This window comes from Rousettus aegyptiacus, unplaced genomic scaffold, assembly GCF_014176215.1.
Source record: "Rousettus aegyptiacus isolate mRouAeg1 unplaced genomic scaffold, mRouAeg1.p scaffold_m13_p_13, whole genome shotgun sequence".
Classification (NCBI taxonomy): Eukaryota; Metazoa; Chordata; class Mammalia; order Chiroptera; family Pteropodidae; genus Rousettus; species Rousettus aegyptiacus.
Genome location: NW_023416288.1, coordinates 31404325 through 31428413, shown reverse-complemented (window position 1 = coordinate 31428413; position 24089 = coordinate 31404325). Strand labels below are relative to the sequence as shown.

Here is a 24089-nt window from a genome sequence, read left to right as displayed (position 1 = left end):
CGAGAGTAGATGTTGCAGAAAAACAATGATTTCAGAGGGATGATAGGTTTAAATTTGTAGTTTCTTTATATAAATTAGATTTGTTATAGTCTACCATATTAATGAGTTAGGCTATCACCCAGCTCAACCCATGCTAACATGTCTTTCCCTTTTCTCTTGCTCAGAGGATTCTGAGTTTGAAGAGTGATAATGAGTCCAGGCCCATGAGATGAGCTGTAACCAATCATGAGAACCACGTTTCCCACTTTCCAGGCCTTCTTTGCAGCTAGATTTGGTCAATCTAGTTCTGACTAAAGAAACTTAAGTGGCAGTCTGCCAAAGAGGTTCCAAGGAAAACTTGTTTTTCTTTAAAAAGGAAAAAAAATCTGCTAATAATTCTCTCTTGCCTGAATCTGAACATGTATCAGCCATCTGTAACCATGATGCAAAATGCATGAGGTTGAATGACCACCTGCTAAGTTTGCAGAAGCAGAAGAATACAGAGAGATTGGGTTTCTGATCACTAATTACCTGAATCAACACTGACGATGGTCTAGTCATGAAATTTTTTGTAATATGTAAAAAATAAACTCCCATTTGTTTAAGCCACTATAAATCAACTTTTCTATCACTTTCAGCTAAATGCATTTCTAATAATACAGTTATATATTTTTAGGTAGCACTCAATAAAAAAAAACGATAGTTTTATTAATATTTAATTCACGTATCATGAAATTCAGCCTCAAAGTACATAATTGAGTGGTTTTTTAGTACAGCCACAGAGCTGTACAATCATCTCACTATTTACTTTTAGGATGTTTTCCTCACACACAAGAGAAACTCTGCACCTGTTAAGAGTCTTTCCCATATTCCGGATCCCTTGCCCAGCCTGGCAACTACTCATCTACCTTCTGTCTCTACAGATTTGCCCATTTTGGACCTTTCGTGCACATGGAATCATATAATATGTGGCCTTTTGTGTCTGTCTTCATTCACTCGGCATGATATTTTCGAGGTTCATCCATGTTGTGGCATGTGTCACTACTTTAATCATTTTTATGATTATAATATTCCACTGTATGAATATATTACACATGGGGGAGCAAATGAAATCAGTGACTTACTGAGGTCAAAGGCTGTATGTTTTCTATCACTCAAACAGAAGAGAGTTAATAAGAATTGTAAAAAGAAAATCTTCAAATTTAATGGAGAAACTGTTAACATTAGCATGTTAGTTACCTCTAAAAAGATGTCACAGAAGAAAATTAATCGAATAGGTTTAGCTTGAAGTAATGTTCTAATGGTAGAATTCGATCATAAATGTATATTAAAAGATGCAGACAACAGTTTAATACCACGGTCACCTAGCAGCTGTCCTGAGTTTATAACACATCTAGAAAACTACTGAGTTCATGGCTACATACTAAAAAATATAGAGAATCTATCACTTCTTTCTCTGGGTAAGTTAGAGCTACAGTATGAATAATTAAATATTCTTCTTCATTGATGATTCCATGTCTATTTAGTTATTATTGGCAGCAAATAAAGATAAAATTAAATATTCTTCTTCATTGATGATTCCATGTCTATTTAGTTATTATTGGCAGCAAATAAAGATAAAATCCAAAGAAAAGCTAATCTGTATATTTTTGTTAACATTTTGGAAGAAAAGGTTAACTTGCCTCAAGTTCCTTGACAAGTCTGTTGGCTAGTTCGATGGTTTTGTTTGTTTGGTTCACCTCTTCTTGACACTGAACTTTCTTGGCTATTGCTTTTTCAAATGAAGCTGTGAGTCTGCTCAGATTTCGATCCAGATCCTGAATAAGAGTAAAAATTAACTTTTGAGCCATTTTTAGATCAAACAGAAATATTATCATCATCTTAAAACATCTATTACCTTAAGGTAAATGAAACAAACCTCTGTTCCTCCTTTGACCTTTGCCCATGTAGCTCATATATGCCAGGGAGGAAGAAGAGAACATAGTGATAATAAACGCATCAGTGCCAGCAGAGATCGCCAGCTCGCCCTGAGGTCTTCTGGCCTCTCTTCTGCACTGGGCAGAGGGCAGTCAGTGACGGGTCAGCGGACCTGCCCTGCACACTCAAACACACTCTGGTGCACTGTCCCCTCTCTCTTGTGCCTGAGCTTCATATTCTAGATCCAGCTTTTTAAATGATAGGGTCGTTTTTTTTGGGTTCTCCACTTACTGACTCTGACTTTCCCATGTGGTTCATCACTCAGGCAGTGAAGAGCGGTGCTAATGGTTGAGACCTCAGACCTCAGCAACCTGACCCAGCTTGGTTAGTAGATTTCCTCTTCTGGCAACTTGGGATTGAAACTCAAAGGTATGTCATTATCCTTAGCATCAAATGACCTGAGAAAATGTGTGAATTGTGGAAGGCCTCATTTAGAGGGAGACCATCTACCATCAGGGGCACAGGACAGCAGGGGGGACCACTCGGGAGACCGAGAAAGGATGAAAGGGAAGATGAAAAGTCACAAGGCCCTAGAAAGACAATAAAGGATGTTCATGGCAGCGGCATCAAGGTATACTGTTTACTTAACCCCTCTATGCATGTTTCATCATCTAAAAACTGGAAATAATGTTACCCGATTCACAGGTTTGGCCTAAGTATACATAGAACTAAGGCATAAAATGACATTTCAGTTCTTTTCATAAGGTTGGAAAGGGGAGCTGGGGATTGAGAGACCGGTCTCCTGCATTTGTTTCTATGTCTCTTGTGAAGAGGCACAGACAGCCTTTGTTCTGGACTATCTGTCCCAGGACACGTGCATAGCAAATAGGCTTGGAAGATAGAGACTGTTTCTCTTGAGGCAGAAACAGATTTGTTTCCTGACCAGAATAATAAAGATACATTTCCAGCTGGGGCAAAGGTCGGGTAGATTTACTTGTAGTCTTCTTTATATTGGGGGTTTCCTAAGTTTGGGATTTCTCGGCTGTGACACAGACCCACTGTGTTCGTCAGCTGGTCCACCATGAATCGCTACTGTGGGAACTGGAGGACAAAGAAACTGATGTAAGCATGAAGCTCAGGCTGCATGCTGCGCTGTGAGGAATCAAGTCCTCTGGTCTCTGATCCACAAGTCTCATGTCTTTTTCCAGCATCTATGAAACTATGGCAGATCAACTTGTTAGCTTGCAAGCAGGGTAAAATCTTGGTCCCTTCACAGTTCTTGACAGGACCTGGTCTCTCAGGTTCTAAATGTAAACAGAGTGAGGAAGGAGGGATTCACCCAAGGACCTCAGCCCACCAGATACCAGTGGCGCATCGGGACCACTTGGAGGGCTTGATAAAACCCAGATTCCTGGACTCCCCCTCCACAGTTCCTCATTCAGTGGGTCTACGGTGGGGTCTGAGAGTCTGCATTTCTAACAAGGTCCCAGGTGACACTGATGCTGCTGTTGGTCTAGGGAACACACTTTGAGAATTACTGTCCTAAAGAGACTGAATTTGGATTTTCTTCATGGGCATCCATAGGCCCTGTAGGAGATAACGGACTTTTGAAGGAGATAATGGACTTTCTTCGCCAGCTCGGCATTTTTTTTCTCAACCTTAACTATGAGGCCATTTTCTAGTCTGAAACTAGAGACGAAAAACTTGAAAGAACAAATATGTAGAGACGAACACTGTAAACGAATTTTCAGCATGACACCAATGCTGATGTCAGACACATCTCTGCTTTTCTAGGCAAGAAGACAACGGGAAGCATGAGATCAGGAGACAGGAAAGCCCAGCAGGGAGAAGAAAGAGAGGCTGGAGGAAACAAAGGTGAAGCTATAGCAAAAACGGTAATTTCACCTGGACTCAAACCTTGATCTGTCTGTGTGCCCACAGGCCGAAGCTATGCAGAGGGACTTTGTCTTCATAAAGAACCGAACCTTGGTGGGAACTTCAGCCAGTGATTCTGCCGCATTCACAACTGCTCTCTAGAGATCCATTCTTGGCAGGGAGGTGGAGGGAGCCCGTTCTTTAAAAAGGCATTTTGATTATTACTTTGCCTTTTCTCTGTGTTTGCAAACAGTTCCAAGGCTTACTGAGATATGAACCTCTGCTTACACTGCGGGTCTTTGAAAACAATTGACATGAACAATTCTTTTCAGCTAGTTGCAGGCTATGTCCAAAGTACTAGTAACTCTGCAATCATAGAAAGTCTTAACTTTAGGGTCACACATGGCTTTTTCTACATACATCGAATTGCTTCTAATATTTACATAAAGCCATTGACGACAGATGACATTTTTCTAAAGCTTTTGGTCAAGTTGACAGTTTTGACAAATGAAGATAACTTTTATAAAATTAATATGTTTATCCTAAATTTGCCTAAATCGGCTAGTTTTTTTGGGCTCATTTTTCTTTCATCAGCCACCAGATATTTATTAAATAGTATGCTTGGTGCTATATGAAGAATATGTACTGACTGGACAGAAACGAGGGGATGGTCAAGTCACCTGAGCAGAGGATGATCGCCAGGAAGTTCTATTAGAGGAAGCAGTCTTAAAAGATACAGGGGTGTCATTGTGAGAGGTGCTGAAAGTTTCTATGTCTTAAGGAGAAAACTTCTGGGGTTATCAACCATCTTATTAAAAATAATTATCATAAAAAGATACCTTATAATTATTGAATAATAGAATGAGATTACAATTTAATCCCTTCCTAGTATATTTGAGGAGGTCACTGCCTTGGACTCTGCTCTGGAAGGATGATCTCACTCTTCTTCTTTAAAGAGCCTGCCCTGAAATCTAGGAGGCACTCTCTGTTTGAAAATGTCCTGGTTTTTTGTTTGTTTGTTTGTTTGTTTTACCATATTAACAAGTAGTGGCCCCAAATATAAAAAGACCTAGCTTGAGTCTTGTTCCATAAGAAGCCAGGCCTGCCCACTCTGAGCGCCAGAGTCCAGACTGCTGTGGTTGCTGAGTTCACCTGCCCAGGGACCCCTGGCGGGATTCCCTCCGGGATGGAAACATCCTCCCTGAGCTCTACCTCCAGCTCCCATCTTTCCTTATTTGTCACACTCCCACTGGGCAATCTATACACATGGTCTTCACACCAATGATTCCTAAATCTATATTCCTGAGCCAGGCTTGTCTCTCAAACTCCAGTTCTGATCCCTGAACGCCTAACATGTGGGTTTGTTACACAAAGAGAATGAGAGGTAATATTTATGAAGCATTGGCCGTGTACTGCACAACAAACAGCCTCTTGATACATCAGGATTCGCAGGTGGGAAGTGACAGATTTAAGCTAATTTTAGCCGAAGGGAATTTACTGGAAGGAAATGTGGAGAAGGGGACCGATAAGAAGAAAAGAAAAGCAGACAACCACAGGCAGACACCCAGGAGGTGAGTGTCGAGAGCAGGAACTACTTGCAAGTCTCACCTGGACACTGTCCCTAGAATGCCATAAACTGTTTTCAGTCTTACTCTTTTGCTCATGATTCAAATTTTAGAGATTGTGGTTGGGGCTGGGGGACAGTCAAATTGGCAAAGCTTGGATAATATCTCTACTCTTCAGCTAGGAAAACAAAGACACCCCCTGACACCCACCTGAATATATCCAACATGGAAGATAATTCCCTAAATATAAATCCAGATTCTGGGCGACCAAAACCAGTAAGTGCTGACCTTGAGAGGCAGCTATTATGATCACTACTTCACAGATAAGAAACAAGAAGTAGATGCTGCTATAATATCTATTTCATAGATGAGAAAATAGAGGCTCAGAGAGGTAAACTAACCTGCTCAGGGTGCAACAGTAAATAGTGGAGCCAGGATACAAACCCAGGCAGGCTGGCTCCAAGATCCTTGCTTTCAATCACCGTGAGCTACACTCATCCTTCTTCTACTGGACCATGAAAATTTCGCAAGAGCAGAAACCATGAAAGTTTCCACTTTTCCAGTTCATTGTCTAGCATAGAGCAGATAAGAATTATCTGCTAAAGAAGCAGGTAAAAGGAGATATTACTGAAAGATCGAATTTCTTTCTGCTTGGCAGGGCTCAAATGTGGTCTAGTCGGAAGTGGGGACATGCGGGGAGAAGATACTTTCTCTTGGGAACTTCCTCAGGGTGATAGTTTGCACGTACCTCAAGCTTTTTCCTGATACCGTCTAGTTTTTCAGTAGCTGCAGCCAATTCTAAGTTTGCCTGGGCTAATGCTTGGCGTTTGGGCTCCACGTCGCAGTAGACCTGAAAATCCACGTGGTGTTTAGTTCATGTGGTAATAAAAATGCAAAGAGGACAAGTAATCACTCAATCCTACCCTTGCTGGACTTTGACAATTAAAATCTTAAATTCGCTTAGCAACTGGTTGTTTATTTCCTAGCAATGGTACTACCTAATGGCTGAGCAAATACCAACATTGACTTCTACGTTCTCTCCACTTGTCCACTATTTACTCATTTATTCTGGATATTAAAGTTCCAAGTACTTGCACTAACTGCTTTATACATCAAATACCATTAAGATACCAAAATTAGCTTGTCATAAAATTTGGAGACAATTCTCGTATCACTAGAAATTGCAGTGTATAGGAACTATAGCTAAAATTGGAATCTAGTCTTGACTTTAAGGCAGAAAATGAGTGTGGGAGAATTCTCTGGACCCCGAAAGGAAAGTGGGAGCTATCCTCACACAATATTATCCACACTTTCTCTTTCTTTTCTAAGTTCCTGAACACCTCAAGTGTGTGTTACTGAGAATATAGGTGGATCAATTTTTCTCCTGTTGGGGAAAGAGGAAATTAAATTTTATTTCCTATTTTATAGCAAAACAACACAGAACACAGCCAGTCTACCTCTATACTCGTCTTTTCACTCGTGGTACAAGCAGAGCACAGTAGTCAGGCGTTTGATTGTGGAGAGAGGCCATATGTCACCTGCAATCTGTCTAAACCCTTTCTCCATAGGGGATTCTACTCAAGAGAGGGATAGATGATCAGGGCCCTATTCTTGTGGATCCCCACCACAAGGGACATAACCTGGTTTTATGAAAATCATTCTGGGGATGACACTGATTATACTTGGCAGGTCCTCAGTTATTCCACTTTTGAATATAACATACAACATCCCAAGACAAAAAAAGAGACAGCTCTTCAGAGTTAAGAGCCAGGCATTATTTTCTTTTTATATGCAGTACTCTGCAAGGTACTTGGAACATAGTTGGCAGACAATTAGTATTTGATAAATAAATGACTAAATAAAATGATCATCTATCCCTATACTGCCCAAAGTACAAACTTTATATTAGACCATATACAGGCAAAAATCTATTTGTCATTGAAATACTAGAGCAACAACAGAAAGGATATTTCCTTGTCTAAGTCTACAAAGGTGGTGTGAATTTTTGCTTAGAGAGCAGGGATTAATTAAATGTGAATTCAGACTCTTAGTTGTTCCAAATCAAGATGAAATTAGTATTTTAACATAAACATAATTAATGTATGCAACAAGTTTTTATTTAATCAAATCATATTAATTGCTGCTATTTGATCTAAAGTAGTTAATCATTCTACCCTGAAAAAAGATAGTTTCCAACATTTCAAGTACCTTCCTGTACAGAATTCTGTTTCATCTGACATTTTCATGTCTCATTCTCAGAACTTCATCTTATCCAGATAATTAAATAGCAAATTACATTTTTTTTTTTTTGCTGGTTTAGAAATCAAGATATTTATGGGCCTTTGTGACTAGTACCGATAAACCATCTGATCACAACTGATACCTCATAGAATTTAACGATGTTGATGACCCAGGCACAGAGACCAGCTGCTGCAAAAGATTTGGTCTGAATCAGGTTTGGATTGAACTCTGGGTTTTTCAAATACTGTTCATTGACCACTTTCAGACAGTTCTCTGGAATGTGCTCCTTGTCATAGTTAATTAACGCTTGCAAAAAATCATCAACCTGTAAAGCAGAAAGACTTATTGCAATGAACCCAGTTTGGCTGCAGAGAAAATTCCAAGATCAAAAGTTAAAATCAGCTTTTAGGACTCACATTACAAAGGCAAAATTGGCAAGCTGCATTTATCCTACTGTTTGACTTTTTTGGGCTTTAGTGTATAAAGTTAGAATTAGCAATGGACACTTTTAAAACCTCTTCTATCCCAGGGTAAAATATTCAGTCCCTACACAGGAGGCATTCACATTTTAAAGAGAAGACAGAAATGAAAAAGAAAAACACATACCCAAAAGCCCCTTTGCTTCACCTTCTTGTACATTAGTAACATTTTTCCAGCACAAGAAATCCATATAATTTTCTTCCTCCTACACTTAACTGCTTTCATAATTTTGCAAATAATTAGCAACCTTCTAACTGCTGCTGATGTTGACTTAGATATAACATGCTCTACCCCCACGCTAACTTGGCAAACAAGAATTCTAACTTGGCAAGCAAAAACTCTAAGTCTAAAGAACATACAGCCCATTATACTCAGTGAATAAGAATATAATTTCTTTTGATCTGAACACCTTATGCTGTCAAGCATAACTGTAGCACTGAATACCAAAATTGAGATTTTCATCTTGCCAGGGTGTCTGATACCTTTCCCATGAAGACTTTAGCTGCTTTCCAACTTCGGTCTTTTGGCACTCTGCCCCGGGGAGCCAGAAGGACCATCACGGCTGCAGTAACATTGGTAACTGCATTTGGAGGGTTGGGGAAGACTTTCAGCTCAGTGAGGTTGACCTGAAGAAAAGCAACACACACACACTCAAGACCAGAGTTGTTCTGGAGAACAGCTGGGAAATTGTCGGGCTGGTCTTCAGTGGGCTCCTATCTCTCCTTTCCACACTACTCTCCATTTGGCAATTCTTGTCCTCCCACCCAGGAATTCCACATTGGGACTCTCAGAAGTTCAATTTAACATTCTGCCTCCAAGAAAAATGATTCATCTGGTATACCAGCCCTGCAGAGCCCTACTCGCTGAGCCAGGAAATTTTATAAACATAGCAGTTTTAAGGTATTCACAGGTTCTATTCCATCTGTAGAACATATCTGCATTTTAACCAACTCTTCCCAGAAACATGATTCCTTAGTGTCTGTTAGTTGTGTTTTTCTGCTTTCTATGCACAAGAAAAAGGAAACATCCCATTGTGATGATTTTCCACCGGGAGGAAGCCCATATAGGCTGAACCTGCTTCTGCACTACTTAAACTCTTGATGTCAGACTTGATTTACCCAATAGATGGTACTAATGGTATAAATTACAAGTAACAAGGCAAATACTTGGGGGTATTGGTACCCATAATAAAGTACATGTAGGTTCATGATACGTGATTTAAAAAACAAATACTTCATGTAATATTTCATGAGCTGCATAATATACTCATCTCAAATGTTGAACTTGATTCTGCTCCATTATCATAAACTGCCTATTTCTTTGGGAAATGATTGCAAAGAACAGAAAGGGTATGAAAATAAGAGCAAAAGCAAAGACTTAAAATATGCTGATGATAACAGAGCTAGCTAACCAGTATTCTTCTGCATTTATAAATATCATCATCATTTATAAATATACTCAGCTTTATATAAAAGTGACATTTATTTTGCCTGGGTAAATAATATATTCAGAGAAAAAGCTGCAAATATAGAGAGGCACAAAGTGTTGCTCAGAAATTAACAAATACAAAATTCCTTTACTCAGATAATCAGTTACTATTATCTTTTATTTTTTTCCAATCTTTTTCCTATGCATGCAAGTTCTTACCAAAACGATAGTCATGTATCCTGTTTTATAGTCTGCTTTATTCACTTAATATATCATAAACATTTTCTCATGTTGCTAACTAGTATTTAATGGCAGACTATCTGAATGCGTAAAATCAATCTTTGATCATAGTATACCTATGCGCTTATGTTTTTCTGTTTTATGGTATTTTCAGAAATATTATAAGAAACATCTATGATGATAACTCTGCTCGCTGCCAAAATTATCCCCCCCACAAAAAAAAAAAAGTTAGAAAAATGAATCAAACATTTCTTTGAATAACAATGAGAGTCCTTTACCCTTTGAAGTCAAATCTCCAGAACCTCTGGTCTCGGGGTTCCTGGGATTATCCCATGAGGCCCTAGTAGAACCTGAGGACAAGACTAGCTGCTGGCTCTTCAAACGACATTGCCCACAATTTCATTTTTCCTTACATTGCCCTCTGCCAATCACAGATTATTTTCTCTTATAAGAATTCAAATACTCAGTGAAGTTTCACTAATAACTTCGAGGAAAATGGTGTGAGCCAAACCTAGGTACCGTTGTTCCCATCCATTCCTCTTTTCTTGAGTATCTCTCATTATTGCTACTTTTTATATTCCTAGGAAATGCAGACTCCCCTACAACAGAATTGCCTTTCGTGGGAGTATAAGCCTCACGTTGCTGGAAGCATTCATAAGGAGACTGCTTGTTGGTTGTGGCAGGACACACTCCTGGATGGGAAAGGAAGTTGCACTATGATGGTGATGACCTCAAAGGTTTGTTTCAACTTTAATATCTTTTTTAAAAACTTGGATGCATGAACTTTGCTCTCAGCTCAGTTACTCAAACTGTAATAACCTCTAAATCCTATTTTGGGGAACCCCATGAACCTAGTAACCATCTTTACCCTGTTGAGTGTATTGAGTGCAGCTGTCGCAGCCACCAGCGCAGGCTCAGCCTTGAGCAAGTCGGCCTCACACTCCTTCTGTTTCTGGGCCACTTCGGTCTGAATGTCTGTCACCTAATCAGAGAGGAAAAGCACACAAAGCCATGAATTATCATCTTAGATATCTCCATTGAAAAGTGTAGGCTGAGTCAGATGCACTGTTCAATAATTCGTTTGTCTACATTTTGAATAGGTGAGGATTTTGTCTAAAGACTAATTTCCCCAAGGCACACTGTACACACAAAGCTTGGTATATGCACAAAATACACAATGACAAATGCCAACACAAATGAATTCAAGTATCAAAATGCTCCAAGAAGGGCCTTGACTCATTTAACTGTAGGGTGCCAATAATAAGAAAGGCAAGATTAAGTGGTTTCTTTGTTCTTCAATTTTCTTTGAGTCCTAGACAAGTGAAAATCAAGGCTGGCTCAGTAACTTAGACCACAAAATATTCTTGCTAGAATTCCCTACACAATTTGTGTTAACATTTGCCTAAAAGCCATGTTGGCTTTTCTTTAGGAATAGATGTAAAGCTTTCTCATTCAACTGGCTGGAAGATACTATTTCATGCTGTGCATGCTTTAACCACAGATAAAATTTTTATAAGGACTTATTACTGGTTTCTCTAAGAACCTGGAAAGGAAGTACAGCTGAAATAGTCCAGTTCTGTCTTTGGCAACAGAAGAATAACGTTGATGTCCACTCTGCTGTTGAGCGTCCAGTGACAGTCTTCACATAGTAAGAAGGGTTCAGCCTTGTGACATGAACACATGTCATATGATTATAGGGAAATGATGGGGTAAACTTGAACTGAATCAAAGTAAGAAGCTTTGGAGTTTTTATCCTCCTGCTCTCAGGACACCTACAGAATTTGAATGGCAGGAAGAATACATATTTAAGTCCTTGGCAGATTTTAAATTTCAAAGCTGTGGCACTGGGCACCAGGATCCGGTCACCATGGGGGACCACTCTGGCGGTGACGGTGATTTGCGGAATATAAAGGGTGAACAAAAGTGCATTCCTTCAGATGTTTGGAACGCACAGGTTTAACTATACCATAAAATTAAACACTGCTCACAACAAATTATGTTGTCTACTACAGCTTTATTAGCAGTAATTACCCTTCTTCTGATTAACCATTATTTTGCTGTATACTGCACCTTTTATGAACATAATTGGTTCAGGGTAGATATGTGATCTCCTGCCAATACATACATAGCTACCGTTAATGTAAATAAGAAAACTCTTTGTGCTTACTGAGAATGCTCCAAACCCACAGCCCTCAAAACTGCCAGGAATGGACCATAAAAATTCTTAGAATACATTTTTAGTATGCTAGAGAATACCGGAACAGAAAAAAGAGAATGTGTATTTGGCTGAGTTATTATCTCGGGTTTATTCATTTTCCTTAAGAATATGATGAATCTTTAAATGCTGTTAGTTACTGTTTATGATGGCATCATTTTAAACTGGACTCAGGAGCACAGATGTTCAGTACTGGAAGAAACCTTAAAGAATATTTCTTTAAGTGCTATTTTCCGTGAGGCCGGGAGTTTCTACTCTACTCTTTCCGACTTCTTTCCTGTTAGTAGAGTGTTATTCCATTGGGTAATTTTTATAAACAAAGCAATCCTGAACATTAGATTAGTAAAAACCCACAAATGCAAATATAAACGTAGGTTGGTCGACTTATTTCTCACTCCCAATACCTCTCGTCCTAAGGTGCAAGGACACTAGAGTAGTGGAAGTGCTGTGCACGTCGGTGGTGGGAAGCCTTGGTGTGCAACTTCCTCTGCCCGTGGCTGCTGGGAAGTGGCCATCAAGTCCAGACCTAGAGAAGGGAGAGGAGCTACACAGATCCCGTAAGTGTGCTCTCCCTTTACCACTGTCCCTAAACGCTGAGATTTGAAGGCAGTCCCATTCTTGGGTACATCAGAACTTTGCTGCCCTTAAATTAGCCCAAAGGTCCCTGCAATGGTTCATCAAATTTAGTGGTCATAAGGAAAGAATAAGTTACAATAACAGTTCAGTTATAGACTGAACTGTTACGTGTTCACACAAAATTCACATGAAAGCCCTAAGCCCAGGAGCTCAGAGGGTGATTGTATTTGGAGATAAGGCCTTTAAAATGTGATTAAGTTAAAATAAGTCTGTTTGGGTAAGGCCTAATCTCATCTGACGGGTGTCTCTGTAACAGGAGATCTGGATAATGTAAGAGGTTCCCAGGGGTGTGCACAGGGAGGAAGACCATGTGAGGACACAGAGAGAAGGTGGCCATCTGCGAGCCAAGGAAAGAGGCCCTTCCTTGAGGAGAAATGAGCCTGCCAACACATTGATCTTGGCCCTCTATCTTCCACAACCGTGAGAAAATACATTTCTGTTGTTTAAGCCTCCCAGTCTGTGGTATTTCGTCATGGAAGCACTAGCAAACTAGCAAACTTTTTGCTAGCAAGCCCTAGCAAACTTTTACCTGGAGTCAGGTAAAAGCAGTTTATGAGGAACTCCTGACAGCCCTCAGAAATCCAGCTCCGCCCACATTCAGCAAAGAAACACATATAAAAATTGAAGGCCATTCAAAATCAAGGAAGAGATCATATTAGCCTTTCAATTTGGAGGAGACTTTCACTCTACTCAGCAAAGGAAGCAGTTCGAAAGAGATCACAGGATCCTAAGAATTTGGAGCTGATAAGTCAAAGATGGAAGAATTAATTTCTACAGGCTTAGTGGTGCCTGTGTTACTTGAAATCACCGCTGGCAATGCCAGTGGCTTGAATGGCCCTTGAATATTTTATGAATTTGAAGCAACAATTCCAACTTGCTTCTTTATATGGGTTGTCAAGATGCACAAGCAAGGCAGTGTTTAAACCCCGATATTTGTTTAGTCATATTAAATGCAGCAATGAATTCTTATGACATTTTAATTACTTCTCTTGCATTAGCCTTGAGACCTCAGTTTCTAAGGATCACATAGACTCTAGCATGTTGCTGACCACATGACAAATGTGAGCCCACAGAACACGTGTGGTGTTCATTCTTGGCCTCTGTGTGGAGTAATTACAAATGGACTTTCTTTCCCTGATCGCCCAATTTAAAGTAGTTTTTCCACCAGGGAATCTATCTGATTCTCATCAGAGCCCTTATCACTAACCCAAGATATCTTATCAATGTGTCACAAGTCTCCTGTCACTCTTTTCCATTACAATGTAAGACATACGAGGGCACCTGGTATGTCATATAGCCTCCAGAGCCTAGAACAGCGCCAGGCAAAAAAAACGGGAGCTCAGTTAATATTAGTTAATTATAATTAAATTAAGCCTCATGGATAAAATGAAAATATTTGTGAAGATCATTTTATTTCTTGGGATAGATTAGATATTAAAAAAAGTACATGTCCTTTTTGAGTTTGAAGAACTTCACAGAACAACCTGTCAGATGGGTTCTAATTTGCTAAAACATTTTTTCCCCTTTGGAAGAATAATTTTGCCTAAGAATTCGCATGCAAAAATACCTCCAGAGTACAGTTATATTTTAAGATGTCAAAAAGATATCTGTAGAGATGGGTTATAATAATTACGTGAACATCACATATTTGTGCAATGCCTGAAAAATTTCCCGTGGGTAGAAGTAGTTTATGATAATCAGACCATGAGTGATGCTTAATTGCTTAAAATAACAATATACTCTTTAAGACATAGTCCACTTACCAGATACTCACTGGAAACATTTATTACCAGAATTAGAATTATACGCCTATTGGCCATGTCAAATGTGCCTTATCTTCCACTTCAAAATGTTATTTCTTAAGTGTATTTAGAGTTTTTATTTTCAATATACTTTCCGAGTCTTTAAGTTGTGCAAACTAAAGGCAAACATGCTCAACACACATTAGGACAAAAGAAAAACAACTTGATTGTCTATGAATGAACAGCAACACCACTGGAAAACTCAAATATTTTCTGGTATCATAAAATTCAAGGATAATGTCATAATGGGTACTGATTCAATGGTTACGAGAGTATTAGCAATTCACAATTTTTTATTAACTAAGCCCTGATTATAATTTTTTTTTGTCTAAAATAAGATAATTTACCTTATACATACACTTTCATTTAATTTTAAACAAATATTTATTAACCATTTACTGTGATATTTCTTTCGGTAAATAAGATACAAAAAAAAATCTCTTCCATGTGAAGCTGAAGTTTTGGTGAAAGAAGACAAAAGAAGTTATACTTATTTCAGAATTGCTGGAAACCTGAATGTAAAAAAGCAGAACCCATATAATCTTAAAACTGTTTCCAGTAGTAATACATAATACAGAATGCCAGGGCCTCAATGGAATCAAAAAGAACAAATTTACTTTAGGATTTAATAATAAACCCAAGTTATATTATTAAAATGCAAAATTTGAAAACCATTTTGCAAAGTGATGGAATGGGCTTTGTTAACAATTGAGTTGTTCAATTTGCCTAAAAACTGAAAACCTTTAGAAACCTCAGCGATGACTTCATGACCTTTACTGTATTACAAATAGGCCTGATGTTCAAGATCCACATCCATTATATGCTTGAATGAACTCAGTATTTATTGTTCTTTCATATCATTAAAAGAGTTAAAAGGTTGGGAAAATGCATAATGTAAAGAAAGGTCAAGTGGTAATCATGGTGTGAAATGCTGTTACATGTGTAACTATAATAATTCTTTAGATTTTATGCTCCCTGGAGAGGAAGTTGTTCAAAATTGTTCACCTACAAAGGTTTATTTTGTGCTAAATATAGCTCAGCACTCTAAATGGTAGAATTAGCCTGACCTTTCGCTCCTCTGCATCTGCGGCGGCCTTTTCCCGGCTCACTTTCTCTGTCTGAAGTCCGATCTTTGTAATCAGAGCTTCGGCGTCGTGATTTCTCAGTTGCAACTCGGCTTCTTGAGAGGCAAGTCTGGCTTTTAGATCGCCCACCTGAAGGAAAAGTCATTATTTTTGAAGGAGCTGGCGTTGGTAACGACAAATAACAGATACAGCTTAGTTTTTAAAATGGATTCACGGATCCCTAGCAGTTTGTATTTTGCATCTTCTTCCACCCCGAGCTGCCTTTGGTCCAATGTGTGAAAACGCAACCCCAATGATTTTTTTTTTGCTAAATAGAAAAATGTTGTCCAACGATTTTGTGTAACATATCATTAATTAGTGTCAGCACCAACTAGAAGTGTATCTGTCGACTCATTCTGTGCAGTCAGAGAAGCACTCACAGTGGTCCTTGCCAGTGCTCTCACATCACCTGCACCCCCGCTTTCGGACCTGTGCAGCACAGGCCATGAAAGGACTTGCTTGATGAGGAGCTGGAAGAAGCGTGCTTTCATTCTCCAACGGAACACTGCGGGAGGCCTCAGATAAGTTCAAGACATCAATACTCTTTGGCTTTTATCAGTTTACTTAATCTGTTGCTTATTTCGGTAAGACCCACAGACATCTCTTACCTCTTCCCACAAAACAGGAAACAGCCTTCCTGACTTTTTTCACCTCATACCAACTTTCACTTTAATAACTACGCTAAGAAGGGCAAACCATAAATGTTTCGTGGGGATCAGTATGGTGTGGTCAGAAGCTGGGTGGGTGGGTGTCCTAGATGTGGACCCTCCTAGGGGAGGGGCACCAAATAACCTCACTCTGCTCTTGTGGTACTCAGTCTTGCTGAGGCATTGATGAATTCTTCTGCCCTAAAGGAGGGTTCTGCCCACTTTTTAAGTTGGGATTTCACGACGTTCAGAAGGGAACACTGGATTCCTATATTTGAGAATTGTGTAAATAAAAGCAGACGTGAAATGCTAGAGAAACACGTGATGTGGCTCTCAGAAACACATGAAAGCAGCATTACACATCATGATAATTAAATCCTATTCCACTTATTGTCCAAAAGTAAATAACTTTTTTTTTTTTTTTAACCATAGAAGCAAAAAACAATAATAACCATTTATTTTGAATCGCTTGCTAGTCACTTCAGTGGTTTCATCTTGTGGAATGACATCTCACTACCACATCCGAGGACTCTGGGAACCCGCATTTCGACAACTTATTTATACTCTACCTGATAGGTGTGATTACCACTACAACTGCTACCTATACCATTAAAGTTAAAACTTTTTAGCCTCTCTACGAACTCAGGGTAACACGACATGGTGACATTTGCTTCTTTCTTCTTGATGTATGTTAGGCCATAATCAAAAGAATCATCTAAGAGACTAGGAAGGAACTGTTATTACAAGCCCTAAGTTCACTTTCTAAGGAAGCCATTAGGACTGAAATATGCAAACTGACTTGGGATCTAGGCCTTATCTATGAAGAAAAGCCACTAAGGCTATTTGCGATGACCTAGGCTGACATCTAGAGAGGAGACATGTGGCTATAAAAAGGCTTCCACATAGGAAACTATGCTTCCTTTTCCTAATAAGTCAATAATTAATAATAATAATAATAACAACAACAACAACACAATGAGCTAGTAAATATCCCAACCACTCTTTTGATATTAAGAGCATTACATGCACAAATCTCTAATGAAAAGAAATCACCAGCAGTCCTCCAATCAAGGCTGTGTACATCTTCCTCTCAGACTTTCTGCCTATTGTTTCTGTCCCAGGCGAGATAGGAGAACCCCAAGCAGCCCTGCGCGTGGGCGTGGCGGACAATGAATTGCCGGAGTCCTTTCTTTCTTCCTCTCCCCCACCCTCCTGCCTCATCAACACAATAATTGAGATGGTGATTAGAAAACTGCTCACCTTCTTTCAGCTCAACAGGACTCCTAGGAAAACCTTTCCTTTCCTGGAGAGAAGGGTCTTGATTTACAGGAGAAAGAATTGGAGAGACAGGTAGAGGAAAAAAAGGAAAGAGGGCAAAGAGGAAAAGAGTAATACAAAATGTGCATAAAAAGGAAGAGCAAAGAAAGACATTTTTTGAAAGAGAATGAAAAGATGCACACATGCAGATGGATATACTCTTTGGGGAACTTCCCAGGGACTACTCTTTACATCTTTCAATGCTGGAAACCTCCTCACTCTGGTTTTTCTTTCCCGCTTGTGGTCTATCTACTCACTGCTCAGTACATATCACAGCGTTTCACCGGAGAGTCATTCCCGGTATATGGAACACGGAGAGAAAGAGGTAAATGGTGGGTTGGCCTACAGGGTGCATGAAGGACACGGCCAGAGAGGCCTTAGAGTGAAAGCTGCCAACATATGCTTCCCCGGCCGGGTTACGGCTTCTTCAAGCCTAGGCACAGATGGGCCAGCTGAGCTCTTGGGGAAAGAACTGGCCCAATCTCTTGAAAAGCAAGAGTATGACCCGATGGCTAGACTCTGAAGAAGCCCACCAGAATTTCTGGCCTTGAGGTCACCCCCGGTGACAACTGATTTTTCCTCCAGCTCTAGGTGGCCCAGGGAAGAGCGGAGCCATTCTCCAAAGTCTCCATATTCTCTCATTCTAATTCTTTTGACCACAGAGAGGCAGCATGGCATCGTGGACAATCCATGGGCTTTAGAGGGATACAGATCTGGGTTCAAACCCCGACCTAACTGGCTCTGTGGCCTTAAGCTCTTTAAGCCTCACATATAAAATTACGGCAGCAACCTCTACTTCATAAACTTATTTAACAATGAAATCAGATGACAGGTGTTCAGACCTACACGTGATTAATAGCCTATGTGAATTCTCTCCTGATTTACTCCTGGAGGCTAGAGGTACGGTCCTTCAAAATAGTAGGGGCCTCAGGACTGTGGACGAAGGCAACAAACACTGGAACACTTTAAGAGAGATGGTGGTGAAAAGGAGACCAGATGCCAAGGTCAGAGAAAACTTCCAGACTTAGGGACCCCAATCACAACAACCCTACCCCCGCCCCTTCATCAACCAGGAAGTGACACCCTCACTGGGGGCTGAGAATCCAAGGCCAAAGGGATCCTAGTTTCATTCTCAGGTGACACAATTCCTGACAATAATCCCAGAACACTGAAGCAGTCAGAGACAAGTGGCGGGAATTGTCAGCGACCATTTCCTTTGACTGCACTACTCTGGAATGAGTCAGGCCAAGAGGTCTGTCTCCAAACCAGCTGTGATGAGGTACCTGGCTAAGCCCTTTCTGGGCTTAGCAAAACAAGCACAGCGTGTTGTGTCCTTAAGCTGTAAAATTTTAGCACGAGGCATCTTATTTAAATGAGATGAAATGTTGCTTCAAAAACAGAAAAATTAAAAAAAATTTAAGAGCATAGATTTCATTCAGTAGGAATACACCTGGTCATACCTGAGATGCTGTGGTTTTGAGCTTCTGGATGCCATTCACCAAGTGCTCCTTCTTCTGGGATACCTCTTTTTGTTTCTTCTTCAACAAGTTCTTAAATAGTGATATTTGTTCTAGAAAACTCTTTGGGGTGGTATAGTTATATCTTCTCTCATTTTGGTAATACCTGGTACTCATTTCGTTTACACTGGTGTGAACGTGGGCCATGAAAAGGCTAATAGAATCTTTGTCCAGTGGCTGAAAACAAACATTGCAATTCATGTGAGTCTCTCAAGTTAAAGCAAAAATGCAATTAAAAGGGAAAATCAGCAAAATCGTACAGTATTTTTTTCTAAAGCCAGAACAAATTATGGTAGAATCTAGGAAATCTTCATTAGACTTTAAGAGATACCCACTGGATTAGAGATGACAAAAAAGCACTTGGCTTTGCTAACCTCTTCCTGCCAAGTACAAGTGGGCGAGGGATTTTTATGTGCTCTGCACACCAAGCCCCAAAGCGGACATATAACACAAGCACTGCTTTTCATAGCTTGATCGTTATCTATCAAGTACATGAAAGAGAAAAATGGAGAAACCGAGACACACTACTCTGAGATGTTTTTTTGGTGTTGCTTTTAAGCTGAACTTTAGGCAAAATAAACCAACAACTGTGCAGTCGCTGGAAAAAAAAAAAAAGACAAACAGCTGAAAATTGAGAAATACACAGTGTTTAAAGAATCTAGGTGAAATCAAACTGGATAGTAAGGTAAAAAATTTACTGCCTCTGGGAGAAAAAGATCATGATCATTTCTAGTCTCGTGATGGGGGGCGAGGGGAGGGCAACAAATAACTCTCCTTTAAAGACGTACAGAAAAAGTCCCTCCACCCCACTATCCATTCTTTTCATTTTGTCCTCTATGACTTCTGAAGTAGTTAACTTTTTAATTTGTGGAGTCACATCTCCCTCATTTTAATGATTATTTATTGCATTCTGTACAAGATGAACCAGGTTCAATTAATCAAGGGAAGCCTAAAAATCAATTAATATGAATTAAATGAGCTACACCAACTCTGAGGAAAGTCACACATAATTTACCAAAGTGTTGTCAATAACGCACAGACATCTTTGGGGGAAATCGTGCGCAAGTGGCTGGCGATGCAGTTAAACGTTTCCAACCTGCACCATTAATACTAGGACCAGGAGTGGGAAGAGAGACAGAGTGATGCCTGTAGGTGGAAAACGGCAGTTACTGAGCAACATCTAAATGCTGAGCTTTCCCACACGGAGAAAAATTCCAGAGGGAGTTTAAAATACGTACATGCTAGAATGTTTTGTACACTAAAAATCCATTTCGCTGGTAACTAACATGTTTTTAAAGCAAAGGTTATATTTAGAATATAAATCCTTCATTCCTAGTAGATCTGAGATGTGTGTATATTACCTTACAGTGGACTCAGAAATATCAGTTTAGAAGGAAGTTAAATAAACTCCATGTAAATCGTATCCCCTCGGGGACTTTATTTTTAAAAGAACCTGACTGCAATACGATCATGGGCGGAAATTTACTCCTGCCCTGTCTTGTTTTCATGCAAACCCAAAATGTGCACATATCTTTCTTCAATACAGATAAATACTTCCCCAGCCAAGTGCAATCTCCTTACTGGGAGGAAAAAGAAAAACAACAGACCCTGGCCTCCGCCCAACCATGACCCTTATGAGGAGGCCCTGAAAAGCTCTCTTTAACAACAGTTTCATTTGTAAATCGGAGATGGAAGAAGTGGTTTCCGGTAGAGCTGGAAGTGGCCCGAGACAACTTGTCTCAATGGGGCAAAATAACTATTGTTATCGGGCTTAACAAAATGGCACAGCATGGGAGACTTGCAGAGCCAGGGAGCAGCTGGTTGCAATTCACACTGTTTTTCAGAAAACTCTAATCGTTCCAGAACAGACCTCTTTGATGACTGGTCTTCCCTGCATTCTCAATTTGTCACTTTCTCTTATGATAAGGTCAGTAGTGACAGCACTTCCTGACATTAACAGCTGTGGCTTTTAAAAGGGTCATTGTAGAACTACTAATTGCAGTAATTTCATTAGCATAAATTATTTATTCTGCCATTCATTTATCTCCAGTTTTCTTTGGGGGGAGGGGGCAGGGAGGAGGGGGCTCCTGGGGCCGCTGCAGTGCCGGCAATGCAATGCTGTGTTTTTCCCTTTTAGACGGGAGAACTAAGAACTTCGTTGCTGCCACATTTGACCTCTAATGAAAACCAGTTGATACCATTCTGTGGTCATTTCGCAGCCAATCAGAGTGAAGGCAAAAATAAAAATAAGTGAAGCGCCACTATCGAATGGTTATAAACTCACGATTGCTCCATGAAGATGCTGTATTCAAAGCACAATCAAATGCAAAGATGGAACTCCTTTCACTCGTATGAAGAGAAAGTGTTTAACTTCTACTCTCTTGGTTGGCTCACCGTAAACACAAAAACATATACGCAAATCCCTGCTACTCGCTGTGACGGTTCTTGGGCAGTTGCTGCCTCACCAAGTACCCCAGCGACCCGATTCTTAACGCGAATGCCCAGTATGTCTCTGTTGTTAAAAATGACAGAAAAATTCAAATAAAGACCAACACTCAGAGGCCAAAACTAAATAAGATATCCTGCTATACAAGATTTTATGCCTTCCCAAGACCAGCAAAGAAGACTGTACGGATGTGCACTTTTAAACTTGAACTTTTGAAAGTATTGTATTTAAGGGAGGAATGTGGGGGGTGGGGCAAAAGAGAAAGGGCAGCTGAAAGGAAAACTACTTAATTTTTAACTTTAACTTGGAATAATTTTGTAACATATGTCATATACCTACTGTCCATATTGAAAGTTTTCTCAGAAATTATTTAATTTTTTACAGCTTTATCGAAGTATAATCGACATGCAAAAAAACCGGCACATCCTTAGTGTCTATATTAATTTTTAATAATTCCAAACTGCTGAGTTTCGAAATCTATTATTTGTACTTTTTAGCCTGTTTTGGGGCTGGTAAGAGAATATAGCAATTAGATACTTGTGGCTGTCATGTTGGTTTATTTAAAAAAGGAAATTTAATAGTGCATGACACAAGTAGTATTGCATTTGAGCATCCCTCCTAAGCTCTTCATAGTATGGGTTAACTTCCAGAAAAAGATTCTGGAGGCAGCTGGGGATGCAGGGTTTGCACCCTAGGACCTGGGTTACAGTTGCAGTTCTCTATGTTTAGGCAAGTTATTATATTCCCTATACTTCCCCCTACCAACAAAAACCAAAGCTTAAAGTTTTGCCATTCCTCTTTACTCTGCTTCTTTCCTTTCTTTCCCTTTATTCCCCTTTCAGAACAAACATTTGTGCAGTAGTCGAGAGCAGGATTTAGAACTATGGGCTCTGGTGTCAAGGTGCTGACGGGCCCCTTACCTGCTGAGCTGTGTTCATGGCCTCCATCCTCTCATCTGTGCAACAGGGAAACGAGTGGCCCTCCTTGGAAGGTTGGTGATTGGCAGCGGCAAGCAATGCAAATGCAGGGCACTTGTTTCTTCTGCTATTGGTGACGGTAACAGTACACCAACAGCAGCCCCAGCAAACTAACTGCCACCAGACAAAGCAGCCACAAGTGTTAAATGTGGCACCACACACAGTTTTCTAAGTCATATGCATATATATATTTTTTTTGGGGGGGTTATTTGTCACTTTGTCTGGAGAATGCATTTTGTTGTTAGTTTTGTTCATGCTTTTATTTATTTATCTATTTATCTATTTATCTATCTATCTATTTATTTATTTATTTGTTTATTTATTTATTTTCTGTCTTTGATTTTAGGAACCAAGCCTGGGTCACGTCCAGCGAAAGCCGGCAATCTTCCAAATGAGTTTCCAGTCACTGAAAGAGGTAGCTTCAATGACCCTCTGACAGAACATTAAAACAAGCGACTGAGCACTGAGGGTGTGAGCAGGTAAAATGGGAGCTGGCTACTTCTTTTATAGCAAGTGGACAGGGCGGGAGGTGGTAGAGCTGGTTCTGGTGAGGCCGGCACCACAGGAAAGCCACAAAACTGCAACTGGGAGGTAGGTAGTGGTGTCTCTGATTGAGCTAAACTTCCCACTTAACAGCACGTCTGGGATGCTGGGCGGCTGTCAAAACTGGACCCTACTTTTGAGATAAAATTCCTAAAGTTTACACAATAGCAAAACCCTGGAGAGCAGCATCTACTGCTTTCCCAATTCTATTCTAAATTTGATTAACATGCACAGAGCAAGAAACGCATGATGGACTGTATGTTGCTGTGCACATGGGAAGGAGAAAGAGGGCTGAAGAATGCGGAAGGATGTTAACCACTGGGCTTCTTCTCAGCTATCTGAATACAGGCTTAAGCCAGTATGAGATTTAGGCAGATTCGAGATCAATTTGATTGCATTTGTTTTTGTTCTGATCCCTTAAAATGACTTCAGTGTTCCTCAGAAAGAGGATATTTCCCCCAAATTCATAAAATTTCGATTGCGCAAGTTTATTTTTCTATTCTGTAAATTCATACCGAATAACCCTCATTTATATTTCAAAGAAAAAACACTATGCTATAAATCATCAACTGAAACACTGCTAACGTACCTCTACTAACAAAATGTTGTTGACTTCTCTTCATGCTTGGCCTAACATTTTAAAAGGAACTTAGAAAATTCGGAAGAAATCCGTCATTAAATATAGCGGTAAAATAAATATAGCAGTAAAATGTCCTCATCGAGTGGACCTTTTTCACAATTCATTTGGAAAACGGCAGTAACATACGCCATCCGTATGTATACCAAACCCAGCAACACAGTCTGGACTGAGGTAGCTGCACATGCAATAAAGCAGTTGCACTGAAAAAGCCAATGACAGTGAGCTTGTGTAATTATTTTCAAGTTGTAGCACATCGAAAGGATGGAAAATTTTAACTTGCCAGTTGGTCGACATGCCTGAAAAAGATGGGCTCCTCCATCTTGCTCAGATCTTTACCCTACTCCTTCCAACACAAATCTCACTCCTCAGCCAGAGAGCTCACCTTTCCATTCAATAACCTCTCCTTTCATCGGGCCCTCCTTTCAAGTACGTCTATTATTCATTGTGGTTTGAAAGCAAAACCATAGCTTGTCTTCTAACACCTGTTTCTCCCGCCTTTT

General features: G+C 39.9%; 1 protein-coding gene across 10 annotated transcripts in view; it reads right to left on the bottom strand.

The window, feature by feature from the left end:
* Positions 1–24089, bottom strand: part of DNAH11 (dynein axonemal heavy chain 11) — a 264624-nt gene that overhangs the window by 72858 nt on the left and 167677 nt on the right. For all 10 annotated transcript variants that reach the window (XM_016159540.2, XM_016159541.2, XM_016159539.2 and 7 more), the window contains 7 exons: positions 18927–19160; positions 15446–15592; positions 10594–10707; positions 8540–8683; positions 7720–7902; positions 6085–6186; positions 1662–1796 (listed from right to left, as the gene is read on the bottom strand). In XM_016159540.2, the coding sequence (XP_016015026.2) occupies positions 1662–1796; positions 6085–6186; positions 7720–7902; positions 8540–8683; positions 10594–10707; positions 15446–15592; positions 18927–19160 (1059 nt within the window). The remainder of the gene's footprint in view (positions 1–1661; positions 1797–6084; positions 6187–7719; positions 7903–8539; positions 8684–10593; positions 10708–15445; positions 15593–18926; positions 19161–24089) is intronic.